At 55.5% G+C, this 20,373-nt stretch overlaps 1 protein-coding gene across 5 annotated transcripts in view; it reads right to left on the bottom strand.

The window, feature by feature from the left end:
• Positions 1-20,373, bottom strand: part of DLGAP4 (DLG associated protein 4) — a 152,571-nt gene that overhangs the window by 40,147 nt on the left and 92,051 nt on the right. For 4 of the 5 annotated variants that reach the window (XM_064465056.1, XM_064465060.1, XM_064465055.1 and 1 more), the window contains one exon: positions 19,194-19,440. In XM_064465056.1, coding sequence (XP_064321126.1) covers positions 19,194-19,440 — 247 coding nt within the window. Of the gene's footprint in view, positions 1-8,990; positions 9,229-19,193; positions 19,441-20,373 lie in introns of those variants that run through there. The other variant, XM_064465058.1, reaches the window with a different exon arrangement.

The raw sequence follows: 20,373 nt of genomic DNA, 5'->3' as shown, positions 1-20,373 counted from the left end.
CCACAGCTGTAATTCAGGCTCATTTACAAGCTCTCTATCTTCCCTGAAACCTATTGAGCTGTTCTGCTTTCTCCTCCCAGCAATTGATTACTGGGGTGGATGGGGTGAGGGGGAATGTTAACAACTGTCTCCCAGCCACTTTTCAGTGATGCCATAGCTTGTGACATCACACTTGTCTCCATGGTGACACAGCAACACAACTGAATCAGAGCAGGAGCCCAATTAGAACAAGAAAGCTCTTTTGTGGTTGGAGCCATAGTAGAAGCTGTTATGGAAAGTACATCTTTCCAACAGTAAACACCTCGCTTTTAGTTTGCCAGGTGAACGTAAAACTCCCAAACAGCCATGGCTAAGTATAAAAAAGCCCTTCTAGACTGGAAAACCCATGATATCAATAGCTTTCTTCCCAGCTCTAAAGAACACTAAGCACAGCCTGGATCAGAGATCCAGATTTCTTCTCCCTTTATGTCAAGTTCTCCTTTCCGCTGTTGCCTGCCCACACACTTAGGAGGCTTTTCAGCTCATCACGCTCAAGCAAAGCCTCCCAAGTGCCTTTCAACTTGCCACAATTGGCATGTGTGTGTGGGGGGGGAACACACAAAAGAAACCAACCCAAGGCCGCCAATCCATAGTGACTCATGCCAACTAACACTCCACCTTCAAGGATGAAGCACACTCAGGATTTGAAACAGATGATATGAACAAGATCTGGACCCTCTAGGTATCTACATCGTGATGTTTTCAACCTCCAAATAAGTACGAAACATACAGGAGCAACCTCTGCTAACTTAAGTTGTTATGGCGCTGCTGGGGGCATGTTAAGCCAAATCTGACTCCCTGACTGATCTCCACTCTCCACCCTACAGTGCCTGTTAATCAGGAAGCACGTGCTGCAATCCCAGAGATAAGGCAACTGCCGCATCACTCTGGAGTGGCCAGGAGCAACACAAAGCTAGTGGGAAGTCCCCAGGGCAGAGCAGCTGTTTAGAGTGTACACAGTCAGGCTTTAATCCCTAGGCACCTCCACTTTGCCTACAGATTCAGCCCATTAAATACCAGCAACATTCAGGAGTATATTTACAGCATTTTTCTTTTCTCAAGCAAGTCTAAACACTGCAGCAGTCCATGAATAACCTTAGGGTATACTTTCCAAGAAAGCAAGCTTGAAGGTGTAAGCCACAGCGCAAAGTCAGGCCACATGGAGTAAAGAGAGCTGCACCCAACACACCTATTCTGTTCTTGCAACTTGATGGGAAACAGCGGCATGTCATTCTTGGTAGGGGAAATGGGGCACGCAGGTCGCTAGAACTGGCAAGCTCGTGGCATTGTGGAGGCCGAGCAGCAATTAGGTTAGCAGCTGTTTTGTGATAAGGGGCACAGTTGGCTAAAACTAATTGAGTCAGCTTTAAAAAAAGGGATGCTGAAAAGCATCACACCATAAGAATTAGCTTAAAATAGATTTAACAGGTACCCTCAACAATGGCAAAAAAAGCAGTTCTCAGCCATAATCCATCCAAGTGAGAGTCTTTATGCACAACACCTTTACGAGCTCCTACCTCTGCCTGGTAGTTATTTCACACACAACAGCAGGACTTGAGTTAATGCCTTAACAGTGACTAAGGCTCCTGCTAGGATTCACCCAGCCATTAAAGGCGAGCCATCCTACGGCACACGTCAGAGAAATGGGACAACAGGGCTTCAAGCCACTGTCAGCTGTGAACACCATCGGTTCAAACAGCAGATGTACACAATCCTGCACACCGCCTCCTGCAGGATGGCACCTGAGCGGCTCCAGTTTTCACAAGCTGTAGTTCTACCCTTCAAAAAGGTTTTAGTTCATTATTCTTTAATTCATTCTGGCCTCAGTGTTCCTGGTACATGAACTCATTCACCCAGAACTGCAATCATCAGAACCACCTACTGTCTGAACACATAACATTGTCCATACCCGCAGTGTGTTTGCTAACAGAACAAGAAGAGAGCAGAAAACATGGTTAGGTATGAACCAAGCCTTGCAGCACTGGAAAAGGACATCAGCTACAGAAGGGAAAGAAACCTGAGAGAAGCAGAAATGACGGCTTTGGAAATAACCAGCCTCTAAAGTTATTTTTAGAGCTGCCTCCCCCAGCACCCAAGACACTCAGAGCCCTTGAAAAAAATAAATCAAAGGTAAGTGCACAGAGAGAGGTGCTAGAAGAAAGCAGACAGTGCTTCAAAGTTTACTGCTGCCTCACCACCAGCAGCCTAAGAGGCTGGCCTAGTTCTGTCCTCGGATTTGAGGAGGCCTCATTAGGCTGAGCTTTCCTTTAGCACCACCAGCTCGCAGGGACGCCACCAGCTCCGCTGGAGTTGTGCCACACGTGTGCTGGGGGCAATAATGAGCGCTGCTCCATGCCTCATTGCATGGAGCTGTCAGCCTGCTGTCGCGCAGGACTGGGCACAGCACTTTAGAGGGGAAAGAGAGAGACAGGCACTTTCCTCCTTTCTTCTTAAAGCGTGCTGCTGTTTAACACCCAAGATGAGAGGTTAGGGAGGGTTTCCTCTGCATGCTCAACAGCCCTCTACCCTTCCAGCCCCGGCACCCCCTCCGGCAGGCAGGGAGCGGAGGGGCACGCTCCCTACCGGCCCCCGAGGCCGGTGTAACCCGCCGGGGCCCCGGCACGGCGCCCGGCCGAGCAGAGGCTCGAAGCGCGGCGGCGGTCCCCTCACCCCGCGCCGCACCAGCTGCGGCCCGGCGGGGGCCAGCGCAAGCGCTCCCAGCTCCTCCTCAGCAACCAGGAAAAACACCGGCAAAGGCCGGGGCGGGTGCTGGGGGTGTGTGTGTATGGGGAGGCGGCCCCGGCCACCCTGGAGCCGGCCCAGCGCCCTCCGCCCCGGGGGCCCGGCCGCTTACCTCGCCCTACGGCTGCCGCAAAGAGCGGCGGCCGGAAAGCGCGGGCGGCGGGAGGGGAGCGGCGCGGCCGGGCCGGGGCCCCGGGGAGCGCGGCCGCCGGCGGAGCGGGGCCGCCCCCCCCCCCCCCCTCCCGCCGGGCCCGGCGGCCCCCGGCGCCCCACCCGCCCTGCAGGCCCCGGGGCAGGGCAGGCGCCCCGCCAGGGCAGGGCCGGGGGTGCCGGAGCCCCGCAGCATCAGCAGCGCCGCCGAGTCACCCCGCAGAGACCGCGGGAGCCGGATAATCCGGCTCAGATTCACGCCGCCGGGAGAAACCCGCTCCGAGGCACTCCAGGCAAGGCCCGGGCACCTCCCGGCCGCCGGGGAGCCGGGGCAGCTCCCGCTCCCGGCTGCCCTTGCCCCCCACCCCCCGCGCTAGTTCCTACTCAAAATGCACTGCCTCCCCCCCATTTCTGAAGCTCGCAGATTTCTTCAACCCTGACGCCACACTGGCACTGTCCCAGCACTATGAAGAGTAATTAAAAGATCATAAAGATGAATGGCCAAAAAATTGGGGATTTTTTCATTATTTTTTGAGGTGGGTTTTGGATGCCCGACCAGTGACCAAGCAGGCCAGATGAAACACAGGCCTGTCACAGAATGTGTCTGCTGAAAGCGCGCAACTGTGTGCACAATTTGCACAGCTGACAGGGAAGAGCATTTGCACCAGCAGTTACACAGGCAAGAGGACTGAAGACAGGTAGCCATACGGACTTTGTTTCCCTTCCCCCGAAGGGCTGATTCCCCCCCCAGTCAGCCTGATTCAGTATCTGACTTGAGCAAGAACAACTCCTGTGAGAGAGCAGGGCTGTAAGAGCCTGCTTTGGCAGCCTCCCCTTAGCAACCCGGAGTATTTTGCAGCACTCATCTCCAGTAAGCACGTTAACAGAGCAGCGATAAAAGCTAATGTGTGGCATAATACCACTATTAGCAGCGGCAGCCTCCAGAATGCCCTAGAAGATTGCAGGGTGACAGTGAGATACAGACACTGGAGCCTGGTGCCAAGTGCAAAGGCCAACAGCAGCAGTGCTGTGGCCAAGGCAACAGGCTGCTGGTCAGCAGACTGCTACTTCCCAGCATCTGGGATTTCCCTGCTCAAGGCCTTGCTCTTGGCACACTGCAACCTTGAGGGCCACTGAAACTCAATGCTTTTGAATCAAAGTAGCTACTTTGTGCAGGACCAGAGCTCAGGAGGTGCAAGCACTGACCAACACCCCCTTTTTCCTCAAGGGATCAGAATCAGCAGCTGTTCAAGTACGGGGAAAAGTTCTCCAGCTCTATTCTACTAGTACCCATCTCCCCAAATCCACTTGGCCTCCTGGAAAGTCCCAGTCCAAGCTGTACAAGGCTGGGCATTACACCAGCTCTGCATTGCCAGGGAGCTTGCTTTGCTCAGAGTAGCAGCGCTAAGAGGCCAAAATCCCCAGCCTGGGCCAGCTGCTGCTGGAGTGGCAGGTCAGTCAAGAAAGCACTGGTAGCTTTTCAATAGAGCACACTGAAACCTGGAAGGGTTCCTGGACAGAAATGTCATGACTCAGGACCCTGTGTCTGGGCCAAGCCGAGAGACTGAGAAAAGTGTCAGGGTTCAAATGAGGAAGAGAAGGCTTCCCAACAAAACAGTTACTCAAGTGACCATACAAGAGGCAAGGGAGACCAGCTCTACGGTAGTGTGCCGGCTCGAGCCGCCCTGACACACGCTGTTCTCCACAAGAGCAGCGCTGACCTGGCAGCTGAGCGGGCAGCAGCACGGCCCCTAACAAGGGCCTTCAGAAGGGGGTCCAGGAACCACCCTGGGGACAACTCCACAGTAGCCTTTGGGACACTTTCTCTAGCTTCAGACACGGATAGCTATCTTATGTATAAAGCCTAAGAGGGATGCAACATCCATGCTTTAACTTCCCAATTTTAGCTTTCAGTTTAATGCAGCTCTGTAGATATGCCCACCCCGGGTAGGAAGTTTTAGGCTTGGAGATCCTTCTTGAACACAGCAAATGCCCTGGTGGGGCTCCATTCAGTTAGCTCTTCAATCACTCCCAGAATATAAAAACCAAGACAAATAATTCTCTTAGAAGTTTGACTAATCTTATGACAACAACTTGCAATAAAAATTCCCTTTTATCAACTCCTAAATACATTTCAGCTTTCATCAAATACCGCCTTGCGCTATGACAGTGCATCAGTAGAAAGGCATATGTGACATCTAATCTTTGCTTTAATTCCAGCTCTGACAGACTCACACCACAAGTAGGAATTTACCTTTGAAATATTCACCACTCAAGTTTCTTGGTCAGCTTTAAACTGGAGAGACAACACAGTAGCTTAAGCTTTGATCTCTCAGAACTAGGTTCAGAAGAAAAAGATCACTGCAGTGAAACCTGGATGTCTTAATGAAGAGTACTAAATAAGATACACAAGACAGTCTACATGTCCTTGATGTAAATACTAGTGCTAATGTTTAAAATTTATGCGTCCTTGTATCGTTCCCCCTTTGAGCTCTGCTGTCTGATGCAGCGAGCCACAGCCTGTCTCATGCAAGTCCCATTTAAAGACACTGTGTTCATTTTCTTGATGTTGCCAGAAGAGCTGACAAACTTAACCCCCAGAAACCCCGTACAGCAGCAAGGATAACCACGCTCTGTGTGCACCGTCTGCTAAGACGAAGCAGCAGCGTGCAGGCTGAAGTACTCATGCGGGTATCAGGCATCCTTCTTGCATCCTAGTATGATTATATGCCCCTCTGTGCCTTTACTGGCAATTTCACAGTGCAGGACCAAGCCTGCCACCGAGAACCCTAGGGGGAAGCATCAGAACTCGGCTGTTTTCCTTCACAGTATTTAAGTGCTGCAAGGAAATTCAGGAAGAGGCCTGGCAACCCATAACCCACAGCCCTGTCCTCTACAGAGATCAATCAATCTCCAGTCCTGGGAGCCCATTACTTCCCCCGGGACTGCTTGTCACCTATCCATGATAGCAGACTAGCAGCCCACACCACGGTATATAGACACTGGTAGGGCCCTACCTTATGTTGCCCATAAAATCAGAGACCAGACTCACACAGGCAGATGTATCTGAGCAGTTACCTCACTGTTTTCAGTGGAAATTGCAAAGGTTTTTGAAATGGTGCCTTCACAGAGAAGTGAAGCACAGGGCTGAGGCCCAGGTCAGGACTTCAGCTGCGGGGCCATTGTTCCCCTTGCTCACTGTTTTTCCAGTGGACAGAAGGCTGACTTCGCATACCCATCTGCACCAAAGGGCCAGCAATTCATTAATTTTGCAAGACAAATTGAAGTGGACAGAATTCCCTCTCCCCTCGTTAACTAGCCCATCTGCAAATAGTTTAACTTCCTCTTGTTTAAAGTCAGCTTATGTCAAATGCCCTGGTGTCATTCTGTCCCCCACTTCTCCCCCTCTCCAGTGGCAGGCTGGCATGGAGACCAGGAGAGAAGGGAAGGATAAACCCATTCTTTCTTGAGCTCTTCTGCAGGGACCCGAGTTCACCATTCTCATCTCCAAGCCTGAACTACAGCCTTCTATCCAACAGCCTGAACTCTAATCACCTTCCAAAGCAAACAGCAATCATACTTAGTATTTCTCCCCTCCCTTTTTAAATCTGCTCTGATAGGAAACACACTGACAACTTGTCACTGCAGAAATTAAAGTGGATTTTTCCTTGAACAAGGCCACCCGCCCGCACAGCCTTAATCCTTCCAGCTCACATATGTTACTGTAACTTGCACTGCACTGAATCCAATTATGCCTCCTCAATCCATTAAAATAGTTGCGGCTGTTGCACCGGTTGTACAGAGCAAAAGTATCACCTGAAGAGACAAAACCAAGCCCTGCTGCAGCACGGCTTTGCAGCCTTACTTCTGCAGGCAGACATGCCATGCGTTATTAAGGGATTTAAGTGTCCGAGCAACTTTTACAGGGTCCAGCGAATAGTTTACTCCAAACTATTTGGGGCTGGACTCAAACAGGAAAAACTATACAGGAGACAAGAACTGACATACAGTTACTTGTAAGTGCCTGGCAGTTATTTGTTATCCATTAAGAGCTTTTAAAATCATATCGCTCTGGCAGCAATATACAGCTAAGAATGAGCTCAGGGAACAGCAGGTCTCCCATGCATTACACATTAGGCTGGAGCAGCAGATGAATAACCTTGAGCTAACTAGTCAGGAGTGTCCACAAATCTAAACTGCATGCACAGATTAAGCAACTGAGTCTCCAACTACTGACTCACACACAGCTGCAAAGCAAAACGCAAGCTCTCCCCAGCAGCTGACGATGTTTGCCCTGTCAGCTAGAGGGCCGGGACACCACCTACAGCCAATCAAGTTCCACAAAGGTACCTGTTGGCTCCATGGTTTACCAAATTCCATCATATTCTCAGTATTCTCCAGACAGTCAATCCACATATAACAGAAAGCAAGTTCTTGCATTATCACCTTTGCTGACAAAGATCTAGCAGGGGCTGCACAGGGTCTTCTTGTCCTTTCAAAACCAGCACACCGCACAGTAGCTACACCCCAGCACTTCCCAGGGCCTTCAGCTACACCAAAAACTCTTATACTGCCACCACCACAGTACAACAGAACAAGCAAACCACAGATGCAAAAATAGCATATAACCATTTTGCACTTGCACCTTAAAGGTGAGCTTTTAGGTTTTCCATGACTGCAACATGGAAATTCAGCCAAATTCTGCAGCTAATCTTCTTCCAAATATCTGGACACCACTGCAGATTACGCACACGTAAATTATCTTAATCTCAAAGACAAGCAGGCGAGATTTGATCAGTAGTTAGGCTTACTTTTCCCCACATATTCAAGAACGTGTAACTTCATAGCCCCAAATTCCTGTTGGAAGAGCAATTACCAGCTAAGTAATTTGGACCCTCTGGAGTCGAGTCTGCCAGCTTACACAAATTGGCAATCTGGCTTGTTATCATCCCATGTGACTAGAATGTATTTTAGGATCCAATGCCACATGCTGTAGTTCCACCCCCCCTTTTCTTCTTTTCCTCTACCAAGTGGCAAGTTACAGCCCAGGAGTTAGAGATCCTAATTCCATTCCCATCTCAAATACACATATCCAGCGCAACCAGGGGTCAAGGTCTGTACCTTTGCCGAATCAGTGCTGTTAGTCCTGGACACAACCTTCTTAATGAAGACCAGGGTAGAAATTAAGAGCTACATTTACTTACTGCTCAAAACCAACGTTAACATTCCCACCTCCAACACTTTGATACCTGAGCTACACCCGCAGTTAAATTCAGAGGCATTCTGCCTAAACGCTTAGACGGGGTAGGGTGGCTCAACACTGGGGTGCAACTGGGGCAGCCTCAGCCAGGACCTGTTCTCCCAGGCTAAAAGAGAGGCTTTGCAAAGCCTGCGCTGGCCAGGAGGTGCCGGCTTGCTGCGCTGCCGAACGTCAGCCTCCGGCATTCGCACCTCACTCAGACAATGCTCTGCTCTTCCCAAGGGAAGGAGGAATCCAAACATCACCTTAAAAAAGGGTCAGTGTCCCCGTCCCCGGCGGGGGGGGAAACACATTCGGTGAAGCACTGTTTTGTTTCCTCCCGCAGCCGGGGACCCCTCAAAGGCCTTCAGCACCGGCGCAGGGACCCGGCCTGACCCGCCACGACCCCGCTTGGCCCCGCAGGCCGGGGGCAGCTCCCGGCGGGAGGCGGCGGGGCTGAGCAGCCGCCCCCTCCCAGGCAAGGCTCACCACCCCCCCCCCGCAGGGCCCGGCTCTCCCCGCGGGGACGCGGAACCCCACGCAGCGAAAGCGGCATGCGTGGGAGGACAGGGCAACCCCCCCTCCCCGGAGCCGAGCGCGGAGGCAGCAGGAGCCCTCCCGCCGCGGCCACTCAGCTCCCCTCACGGAGGGGCGAGACACGCGTGGGAAGCGGAGGCACCACCTGCGATCCCGGCGGGGCGGCGGGCCCGGCAAGCGGCGGCGGCGGCAGCAGCAGGCAGGCAGGGCGCGGCATCCCCGCCGCGGAGCCATGCAGGGCCCGGCCCCCCGCCCGCCCGCCGCGCCCCGGGCAGTCACTCACATTGCTTGAGGAGCTCCAGACACAAAGCCATGGGAGACACAAAGGAGGGGCGGAGGGGACCGGAGAAAACGGGGCGGGGGCGCGGGGGCGCTGGGCCTGGGTCCCGCGGAGGGGAGGACGGGCCGTGCCCGGCGGGAGGAGGAGGAGGAGAAGGAGGAGGAGGGCGGGCCGGGGCCGCGCCGGCTGCTCCTGCGGCCGCGGGCGGGAGGAGGGAGGAGACGCGCGGAGCCACCGCCGCACTCACCGCGCCCGCCCGCCGCTCCGGCTGCGCGCCGCGGGCGGGGCCGCGCCTTAAACCCCCGCCCCGCCACGCCCCGCGCGTCACCGCCACGCCCCGCGCAGGCGCGGCCCCGCCCCCCGCCACCGCGGGGCGCTCCCGCGGCGCGGCGCCCGCTGGGCCCGGCCCGGCCCGTTCCGGACCGCACGCGGTGCTGCCCCCGCCGCCGCCCGCGGTCGCTCGCCGGGAGCACGGCGGTCGGGCGCGTATCTCAGCGGTAACCGGGACCCCCGCGTCCCCCCCGCAGCGGGGGCGGGGAGGGGACGCAGGGGCAGAGGCGGCGGCTGCCGCTCCCGCACTCGAGCTGCCGCGGGTGGCAGCGCCATGCGTGGCAGGAGCGGGGCAGCCAAACGCTGCTGAACAAAGCGGGCGCCTCGCCCACCCCCGCGCGGGAGCTTTGTCTCCTGTTCCTGGCCGTGGGAGCCGCGGGGACATTTTCCCCAGCACGGCCCGTCTCTCACCCGCGCGCAATAGTGGGTTTGGCTGAGAGGCACCTACCCCCGCCCCGCTCCGCTCCCCCTCCCGCGCTGTGGGTCCCGAGCTGGGAGGTGCGAGTGCTGCCACGGGCCCACTGCCGGAGCGCAGCGTTAGCGGCAGGAGCATCTCCATGCGGAGACGAATAAATGGAGAAGAAACCAGTGGGCAAGTGGATGTTTCCCTGGGCGGGTGTTTCCCACTGGTCACAGATCTACCAGCTGAGCTCCATCCTGACAGGCCTGGGGAGAGGGAGCTGAGCCTCACTCCACTGGGTGCTGTTGCTGTGCTTGACGCCCAGGCTTTTTGCCTCCCCATGAGGCTGCCTGAGCAGGGATGATGGAAGACGGATGTGCGGAGGGGAACAAGGCTGGTACAGCTCGCAGGCTGCAGTGAGAGCCCGGCCAGACAGAGGCACACTGGGTTTGGCACCAGGGGCACGGACGTGCTGGGTGCTGGAGTAGTGTCCGGCTCCGTCCCTCAGATCCCATGTTGAGACATCTGGAGCTGAGCGTGAGGCTTGTCCAGGCTGTGGGGTGGGGGGAGACGTCCGTGAGGCCAGAGCCACGCCACGCGAGGTCTGGCGCGAAATGGGAGCAGCGGGTGCCTGCAAGCCCAGCGTGGCGTGGACGCTGCCTAACAGTGCTGCCTGCAGGGTGCTTGTCCTCGGGCAGGGCTTGTGGCTTTGCAGGTAGCGGTGTTGCTGCGTGGCTCCCGCCAGGAGCACGTGTGGTGCCCCAACTCCTCACTGTTACCTTCAGCCCTTGGATGCTCTGATTTATTTATGATTCACTGGGTTCATGGTTCTCAGTGGAGAAGTCTGCAGCAAGGAGAGATCAAAGCGCCTCAGGGAAACACCACACTGAGCTCGTGTGCTGCCAGCTCCAGCAGGCAGGGCTGAGCTACCACCACCCTCGGCTTTCAGTGGTGGAATCGCTGTGGATGTGCTGCTTCTGCTCCCAGAAGCAGAGCAGCAAAGTGGGCCTGAAGGAGGGTCTTGCCAGAGAGTCAGCCCTGAGGCTGGGGATCTGCAGCCCAGGGCCTCCCCTTTCCACTGCCTACCAAGAAAAACAAGAAAACTTGTTTTCAGTTGAACTGCTTCCAGGCTTGGGAGTGGTGAGCAGCTCTGGACTGAGAGCCCCTCATCCACACGGGCTGTGAGTAGCTCTGCAAAGATCTCTGAGCCCATCTCTGCCTGAACCCTCAGGAATACCCTGGCTCAGTAGATGGAAAAAATAATGGAAAAGCATGAAGGAGAGGAAAAGCAACCCAGACCATGAGAAACATGCACAAAGAAATCCTCATTTGCCTGCACTGTCTGAAATCCTGCAAATGCTCAGGCCTGGGTGCATGGCCTTACTAAACCTCATCCAGTCTCACTGTCCTGGCACGTGTGTTTGTCTTAGCTAAGACTGTCATTGGTCGCTGCTGGGCTGCTCCAGCGATGGCACGAGCTCTGCGGCCAGGGAGGGAGAACCAGAGAGGTGCTGAGCATCGCCAACAGCAGGGACAGAAAGCAGCATCTGTGATTGCCTGGCACCAGGGCAGCTCCGTGCTCACCCCGTTCACATGGATGGCAGCAGGGCCAGTGTGCTGGGATGCTGTGAGGCCCCTCAGCCTAAGAAGAGGCTGTAGGTATCTGCTGGCACACTGCTCTCCGATCAGCGCGGCCTCATGGGCAGAGCACCACACACGCATGGGCTCACTGCGGCTGCTCTCCCAGAGGCTCTGAGCAAGCTGAGGCACCCCTTGGTGCTTCAGTTTCTCCTTCTCTCCCACAAGGACAGCACTACCGACTCCCTTTCCTGCCATCGAGTCTGATAAAAGCAAGGAACAAGAAGGACTTGGCTTTCTGACTATATCACCAAAGGAAAATGCTGGCAGCTGCCTTTCTTTCTAATTCTTTGTAGATGACCCCCCACTGGGAGAAAGCAGGCTTGGCCAGGACCTTGGAGCCTTGCTCACTTCCCAGTATATTCCCAGCATTGGTGGAAAAGGGAAGAGCAACTGACGTCATCTACCTGGACTTGTGCACAGCGTTTGACACTGTCCTGCATGACATCCTTGTCTCTAAATTGGAGAGACATGGATTTGACAGATGTACCACTCAGTGGATAAGGAATTGGCTGGATGGCTGCACTAAAAGAGTTGTGGTCAATGGCTCGATGTCCAGGTGGAGACCAGTGACGAGTGGCGTTCCTCGGGTGTTGGTATTGGGACTAGCACTGTTTAACATCATTGTTGGTGACGTGGACAGTGGGATTGAGTGCACCCTCGGCAAGTCTGCTGAAGACACCAAGTTGTGCGGTGCGGTCGACACACTGGAGGGAAGGGATGCCGTCCAGAGGGACCTTGACAGGCTTGAGAGGTTGGCCCATGTGAACCTCATGAAGATCAACAAGGCCGAGTGCAAGGTCCTGCACGTGGGCTGGGGCAATAGCAAGCACAGATACAGGCTGGGCAGTGAATGGCTTGAGAGCAGCCCTGCGGAGAAGGACACGGAGGGGTGTTGGTTGATGAGGAGCTCAACATGACCTGGCAATGTGCACTCGCAGCCCAGAAGGCCAACCGTATCCTGGGCTGCATCAAAAGCGGTGTAGGCAGCAGGTTGAGGGAGGTGATTCTCCCCCTCTACTCCACTCCGGTGAGACCCCACCTGGAGTGCTGCATCCAGCTCTGGGGTCCCCAGCGTGGACCTGTTGGAGCCTGGAGTCCAGAGGGCCATGAAGATAATAGAGGGCTGGAGCACCTCTCCTATGAGGACAGGCTGAAAGAGGTGGGGTTGTTGAGCCTCGAGAAGAGAAGACTCAGGGGAGACCTTACAGCAGCCATCCAGTACCTGAAGGGGGCCTACAAGAAAGCTGGAGAGGGACTTTTTTACAAAGGCATGTAGTGATAGGACAAGGGGTAATGGTTTTAAACTGAAAGAGGGTAGATTTAGGTTACATATAAGGAAGAAATTCTTCAATATGAGGGTGGTGAGGCACTGGAACAGATTTCCCAGAGAAGTTGTGGATGCCACATCCCTGGCAGTGTTCAAGGCCAGGTTGGACAGGGCTTTGAGCAACCTGGTCTAGTGGAAGGCGCCCCTGCCCATGGCAGGGGGTTGGAACTAGATGATCTTCAAGGTCCCTTCCAACCCAAACCATTCTATGATTCTATGATTCTATTAAGTCTATGGGCAGCCGCTTCCATCGCCCTTGCATCTGCTTGTGTTGGCACAGCATCACGTGTGGGCTGCAGCTCCCCTCTTCCTAGGAATCTGAGCAAGTGACATTTCTGTGGGGTTCAAACCCATTGCGGCCATTCCTGGGTGCCAGAGAGACACATGCACACAGCAGGCAGCAGAAGGAGAGCCTGCTGTGCTGTGTGCTGCCTGTAGTGGAGCTGAAACCTGGCAGCAAAGAGCATCAAGCTCAGCTTTGCTGAGGCAGAAGGACAGATATATTTTGTTTTTGGTGGTGGAGTTGGGAGGGTGGGGTTGTAGACATGGTACAGGCTTCCTGGGGAAAAGGGAGTGCTGTCTGGGCACAGGGCTTGATAGTAGAATTTCCATAATAACAAGGAAAAGATTAGAGGGTGAAAATGAACAGGTAAGCGTGCAGACAAACAGTTGTCATAAATTTCTTTGTGTCCTACAGACATATGAATAGATAATGGAACATGTATGGGTACCATTTTTTTCCCTTACAAACACTGAAGGAGCATGCAACAGAAATCTTTCCCTGGTGCACACGTGTGCGCACACACACACACACAGTCTCTCTAATCCCTTTCCTGCTGGTATGTCAGAGAAAGCTATTTCTGGAACGTGAAATCTAGGTCAAAAAGAAGGAGAAAATCTGAAGGAAATGGTAACAGTCTCCCTCCTCAAAGGCCATATGGGGTCAGCTCTGGCTGATGCTATTAGCAAAAGGGCCACAGCGGTGATTTATTCCTCAGCTGCAGCCACTCACGCCAGGCTGAACAATATGTCCTGGCTTGGTTTGGTTTTTCCTTTGCCTTCACACTGCTACTTTTTCCCCACAAAGAAGAGAAGGCCGTGACAGCCGAGAGAGGAGAGGAGCAGAACTTTGATCCCAGAGACCAGGTGATCACTGCACACAGAGGAGGAGGAGGAGGAAGGGTGTCTGTACCCATCCCTCACAAGCCAGTGCTATGTGACTTTCCCAGAAGCTGTGGAAACTTGTCCCACAGCAAACCAGCCCTTGGGGATTTGGTCAGCACGACGATGGTTTGTGCTGTGACACTGCATGGAGGTGTGCAGAGACTTTGTCTTTCCTCCACTGAGCACAACCATGCTCCCACTGCAAGAGCATCAGTGTTGGGGAACCAGGCTGGGATCTGCCTTCTCCTGGAGCGGGGTAGGGTTCCCAGCACAGCAGTGGTCCTGGGAGCCATCTCTCTAAGTTAGTGATGAAAAGAAAACAAAAGCAATACAGAGAAGACAAAGCAGGTTAGAGTCAGAAGGGTGGCTATTCTGTCATGACTCTGGGGAGTATCTCTCCCGGATAGTGCTCTCATGCCCAGCCTGGGCTTGGCAAAGTTCTGGCATGTGGATGGGCACAAGGTGTGTGCAGCCCGGGCAGTTGTTTATGGGAGTGCTGGCAGCTCTCAGGGATGAGCCTTATGCCTGGCTCTGGTTGTGATCAAGGTTAGGCTGGCCTAACTTTCTTGAGCTTTCTTGAGCTCCTTCTGCTCCAGGTACTGTGGTTCCTATGCTGGGCTGTGCTGGGGGCCTGCAGCCAGAGCTGCCATCACAAGGTCAGCAGAAAGGGAGAACAGGAGGGTTCATACTCTCAGGGACATCCATTGGTAAGACAGATCAACAAAGACAGCCCAGTCCTGGAGGAGGAGGCAGAGCTGGATTCCCTGGCCTCCCTGGAAGAGATTTGGGCACAGGATAAGGAGCCGGGCACCTGAGCTTTCTGGGAACAAGCTGCTGAATCCCACGGCCGGATGCTCTGAGCAAAGGTGACATTACCAGATGGCATAGGGAGGACAGGGAAGAACTTGAGTAGGAATTGGCTTGGTGTGAACTTTCCCTGCTGTCACGGGCGTATTGGGTGGAGGCTGGGCTGGGGTCTCTGCACTGGGGATTCTCACCTCCTTTTGCTGTGCTTTGCTCAACTCTGCTTTCCTGTTTCCCCTGGACATCAAATATTCAGCTCTGTATTGCAAGCAGTCTATTAAGCAAGCAATTCCCAATGCTGCCTCTAATAAGAAGGAGCTGGGGAGCCCTTTGTAATGCTCAGGAGCCAAAGTGGCTGTCGGCTGAACGCCTGGCAATTAGATGAATAGGTTTCACTGGGGCTTTTGAGTCCCCGGCTTTGCAAGCACAAAGCTTTGTTTAAGGTTGATCAAGGGCAGCTCATCATCTGTCTCGATGGCTGTCAAATGGAAGCTAATTGCCTTGTAATGCACAAGTGACACAGGCATTTGTGGGAGGAACTGGCTTGTCAGAGGTGTGACAGTTGTCAAGGCTCTCCCGCCCGGCCGTGCTCCCCACGCAGACCCCGAGACTGGCACCCCTCCATGAAATGGAGCTAACCGCACCTCCTCGTGCACTCAGCTGGTGGCTGAATCCCTTTGCTGCACAATTCAACCCCCATGCTGTCCTCAAAGAACGAGAAGCCTGTGTCGCTCACAGCATTGCTGCCGCCGCCGCTTCTTTAGGATGTGTCCCTACACAGAAGAAACCAAATCCCTCTCTCAGGGACTGGGCATGTTCCCCTGGGCTGGTGCACGGGTGTTGGTGCAGGAGGGTGTCTGTGGGAAGAGAGCAGGTGAGGGCTCTCAGTTGTTTCATCCCAGAGCCCTGCGTGGAGCAGAGGCCACGAGCGACCATTAGGTCTGCAGACAATGGTGCACCCACTTCTCTCTCTTGGTTCAGACTGATACTGTCAAGCTGAGAAGTACCAATCTGCTGCTCAGGAGACCCCTCTTGTACAACACCAACCAATTAAAGCCTCTGTGATGCACATTTTCAGGGGGAATTGAGCCCAGGTGGCTGATTAAAGGTGTGACTGCTGTCCAGATATGCCTCCTGCCTTCCTCATCATGCACACGCGCAAACACAGATGCTCCTCTCTGCTCCCCACCCCCTCAATCAAAAACATTTCCCTCCCCAAACCCCAGCAGCCAATGCAAAGAGCTGGAGGATGTTCTGAAAATCAGCAGATCTCTGCCGGGCCACGTCAGAGAGAGGTGGCAACCAGTCATTTTGAAAGTCCCCTTCTGTGCTATTCCTGCTGTTGCTTCCTGATGTTAGCCTAAATTTGCAGCAATGCTGAGCTCAGCATGGGCTGTACTGCCAGCAAGGAGCAGGGGTGGGCTTGCAGGGAGTGGGGTGAGCCAGGGTGGGAAGAGCGTGGGACAGAAGCAGAACAGAGAGGGTGGTAGGAAGGAGGGATGGGGCTGAGCAAGCAGCCCCATCCCTCCCAGGGGATCTCTTCCAGTCCCTGTCTCATCCTGCGGACTTTGACTGTGATGACCCTGGAGTGCAGACCTCTCCAGGGGAGACATGAGAGCATGGGTGTGTCTCTGGGTGGGAAGGCCTGGAGCCGGGCATAAAGGCTGCCAGTGCTCCCCTTCCTGCTTGTCCCTGCTGGAACAGGGCTCTGACCTGGCTCCCACCAGCAGCCCACTGCTGCGCTCCAGCAGGTTTACCCGCGTCAGGTGTGCGGAGGCTGCTCTGAACTGCCCCATTTAGCATGTTCTGTGGCTCATGCCAAGACCAGCCTGACAATGACGAACTCCTCCTGCCTGCTCTGGTGTCTGCCTGGCATGTTGTCCAGGCACTGCCAGGTCTGGGAACAGCAAGGCACCACCTTTTGTAACCAGTTCCCAAAACTGTTCCCAGGATGGCACCCCTCAGCTCCTTGTGCCCTGCGTTACAGTCGAGCCTCACCCAGAGCACCGGGGCTGCCCAGGAGCCAAGAGGGACACAGGCTGCCTTGAAGAAAATGAAGCAAAAGTGATGCAGATCAAGTGACTTGAAGCATCATGGAAAGGTAACAGGTTTCTCTTCTGGCAAGAGCCTGCCGACTCTCCGGAGCCTGCTCTCACGCCCCACTACCCTGGGAAGGCCTCACACCAGCTGAAATGCTACAGTGAGAGCAGAGCTGCTCCCCACACTGCTGCTTTGCACAGCTGAACCTAGTGGCTCTGCTCAGGCCTTCAGGAGCCATTTGCAGAAGTAGCATCTCCAGAGCAATGCTCCTCCCTGCCTCCCACAGCCCTTGCATGTGTTTCCAGGAGAGGCGTGGATCACTGGGGGGTGAAGCCACTGCTGCAGATGGTGCTTTGGTAAAGGTAGCCACAGGTGGAGCCTGGCTGCACCAAACATGTCCCTGGGCCAGGGTGGTGCTGGTCTTTGCAGTGGGGAGCCAGCACCAGCTCATTTTAGGATGAGACACAAAACCAACTCTTGCAACTCTTCCCTCCTGGGCTTTCCCAGCACTGCAAGGTCTGAGCAGCCCTTGCTATTCCTTGCTGTCTTGAGCCCGTGATCCCATCATCCTGGCTAATTTACATCCTGGGACAAAGCACTCGCCTTCCTTGCTTCCACCTTGCTGGGTGCTGAATGCATGGGATGTTCACAGGAGCCTCCTCAGGCAGCACTGCAGGTGGGCATAGTGGTCCTGCTGGGGAGCGTGGGCAGCCCCGGCTCCGGCCAGACGTTTGGTGAAGAGACCCACTCTGCTGCGGCGCTGGGAGCTGCCTCCTGGAAGAGACGGCCCAGCTGGTGAGAAACACCAGCTGAACAGGGCTGCCTGTGGCCTCGCTCCTACCCCGGGGGATGGAGTCAATCCTGACTCACATCCGAGGGAAAGGCCAGGCTCTCGTCCAGTACAGTACCTACTAACTGAAAGAGAAGGGCCTGGAATGAATAGTGCCCGCATCCAGCACCAGGCAGGGCACCTGGAGCTGGGTATAATGCTGCTGATCGTTCAGTGCACTGAGGCGGCAGGTTGCTGCGCTCTGGAGCTTAGGAAGGCTCATTAGTGCCTTGAAACTCAGAGCAAGACCTGTTTTTACCCCACACCAGGGATGTTGGGATCTCTAGTCGATGTACATCTGATGGAGAGGAGCAAATAGGACTCAATGCATTAGACACCTACGTGGCTGCTGCAATTCTGTCTCTGGGAGAGAAAGAAGTTGGAGCCAGTCCAGCCAAAGGATGAACTCCCAGCATCTCACTGTCAGAAGATTTTGAAAGACTGGTCTCTAGGCAGCAGCCCGAGGGCTGAGTGCACCAGGGCGACACTGTCTGCCAGTTACCTCTTATGCCCTGCCTGCAGGGGAAGGGACCGTGGGTGAGCGCGGTGAGCCCAACACACAGCACCGCTCCACCGCTGCATGGAGCTGGGGAGTCGCCTGGTTGGCACAGGAGCTGCCCTGGCGAGCTCCACGTTCAGCACGCTGCTGCCTGGGCTGTGCTGCTCAGGCCCAGCCTGGCGGGGGTCCTGCCCTCACGGGCTGCAGCTCAGGCAATGCTCCTCCCTGCCTCCCACAGCCCTTCCAGGAGAGGCGTGGATCACAGGGTCAGACCTGCCTGTGACTCTGCTGGGCAAAATCACAAACCCTGTGGGTCTGGAGGTGGCAAATTCACACCATTCGCCTTTTCCCCCAGATCCGATTCCCCAGGCCTGTTTCCAGGACTCCTGCCCTGTGCGGGAACTTGTGAAGTTTATGGTGAACCTCAAATCCTTGTCACACCTTCATCACTAAGGGTTGGGGCCAGATGCCTTCAGCCCTCCCTCCTTCCGTCAGCCCCAGTTTCTGCCTCTGGCTGAAGGGGCTGCAGAGATCAGGATATGCTCAGATCCTGGGGAAACCAGTGCAGAGTCCCTGATTTTTTTCCTGACAGTTTCAGAGAGAGGTCAAGCCTGTCAATTGTAGCCTGGATTGGGGTAATAAGAGATGCATAATGGAGAGGAGGAGGAGGAAGATGGATGGTGTAGGGCAGCAGGGCTGCTTGCCTGTGCTGCAGGTTCCTGCTGCACCTGCAGCCCCACAGGACTTCAGGCAGAGAGGGCAGCCAGTGTTCCTGGGCAAGGTGGGCATCCTACGGGGTGCTCCCAGCTCCAGCTCTCAGGCCTGGGTTTGGCTTGACTGAGTGAAGACTTTGAGCTCTCCTGGACCTCTGCAGGTCACGTCAGCAGTGCTGGCCAGATCCCAGCAACCACAGCCTGTCTGCCATTTCAGCGCCCGCATCTGGACATCCAGCCCCAGCCATCCTAGCAGCATGCCTGGCTGCTGACCTCCCTCTCTGGCACAGAGCAAGCCCCCGTAAGCCCACAAGTCTTGGACAACCGTGGCTGGACGTACAGGTATCTGAGCCCAGCGCCTCATGCTTGACACCTCCCAGGCAGCCGGCAGCAGTATCCCCTGTCCCCGCTGGCCTCGCGCCCCTTCCCCTCCACTTCCCTGCCGACGCTGGCACTCACTGCTGTTGGTGGGCAGGGTCCTGCTGCCGCTGAGGCTGCCTGCTGGCGGAGGGGAGATGGAGCGGACGGAGCCCGTGTCCTCTTCCTGGGAGCAGCCTGCCTGGATGGCTCGGAGGTAGCTGTGGCTCCGGGAGCGGAAATAGCTGGGCAGCGGCAGGTCCAGCACCTCCGCGGCGGCTGACTCGGCCTCGCTGTAGGTAGAGTCGCAGACTGGCTCGTACTGCTCTCCCAGCTCCGGCTCCGGCGCCTGCACGGGAAGAGGAGCAAAGCCAGTCAACCCTGCATGCAGGCAGCCCTTTCCCTTCCTCTCCGGCTCCTCTCCCTGCAGTCGCCCTGCCGCCACCCCTGCATGGTCCCACCTATGGCAGATGAGACCGGGAGGTGCAGTGGTCAGTGCTGGTGGGATGCAGGATGCCTGAGCTCTCTGCCAAGAGAGAGGGAAGAGGGAACACTCCTTGAAGGCCAGAGAATCCCTGCTTGTGGAGTAGGAGAGACTTACCACCACAGTGTCTGCAAAACACCCCCCAGCCTCTGATGGAGAAGCTGAGAGCACGTGAGGCTCAAATCCCTGTCCAGCCTCTGACAGGTCCCCCTGCCTCACCAGCACAGCTGGGAGACCCCAGCCTCAGCTGCAAGACCCTACCGTGGCACGCATGCTCCTTGGTGGGGAGAAATGGCCTGGCCCTACAGCAGGCTGCAGCATGGAGGGAGAAGGTGGGAAGGTGTGGGCTACAGGGGCAGCCTCCAGGCTTGACCAAGGACAGGCCGGTTGTGGGTGGCACCATTGGGAAGCCATCCTAGCCCCGTCTGCAGCGGGGGACCAGGAGAGGGCTTGGCGGCAGGCCATGGCAAGTTGCGCCAGCTTTGCTCCCTGCTTCTCCTGCTGCCCCGTCTCCATCCCACCCGTGCCTCTGGCCCTGCCCTACTCTCCAGTAGCAACGGCTGGTCAAACCTGGACTCAGGAGGGGCTTACCCGGGTTGAACCAGAGCCAGCCTAAAGCAGAACGTTATGAAATACAGATAAGAGATGCTGAGATTGGCCCTGCTGCCCACTTCCATCTCTCCTGGCCCTTTCTTTGCCCTCAAGGACAGTATTGCTGCCCAGATTTGGCATCTGAGCTCCACAAGGTTTGGGTCAAAATGTTCATCTACTTTCCCCCTAAAACTGATGGTCCCTAAC

The sequence above is a fragment of the Phalacrocorax carbo genome, chromosome 14 (assembly GCF_963921805.1).
Source record: "Phalacrocorax carbo chromosome 14, bPhaCar2.1, whole genome shotgun sequence".
Taxonomy (NCBI): domain Eukaryota; kingdom Metazoa; phylum Chordata; class Aves; order Suliformes; family Phalacrocoracidae; genus Phalacrocorax; species Phalacrocorax carbo.
The sequence above is the reverse complement of the archived record's forward strand: the minus strand, read 5'-3'. Positions and strand labels throughout refer to the sequence as shown.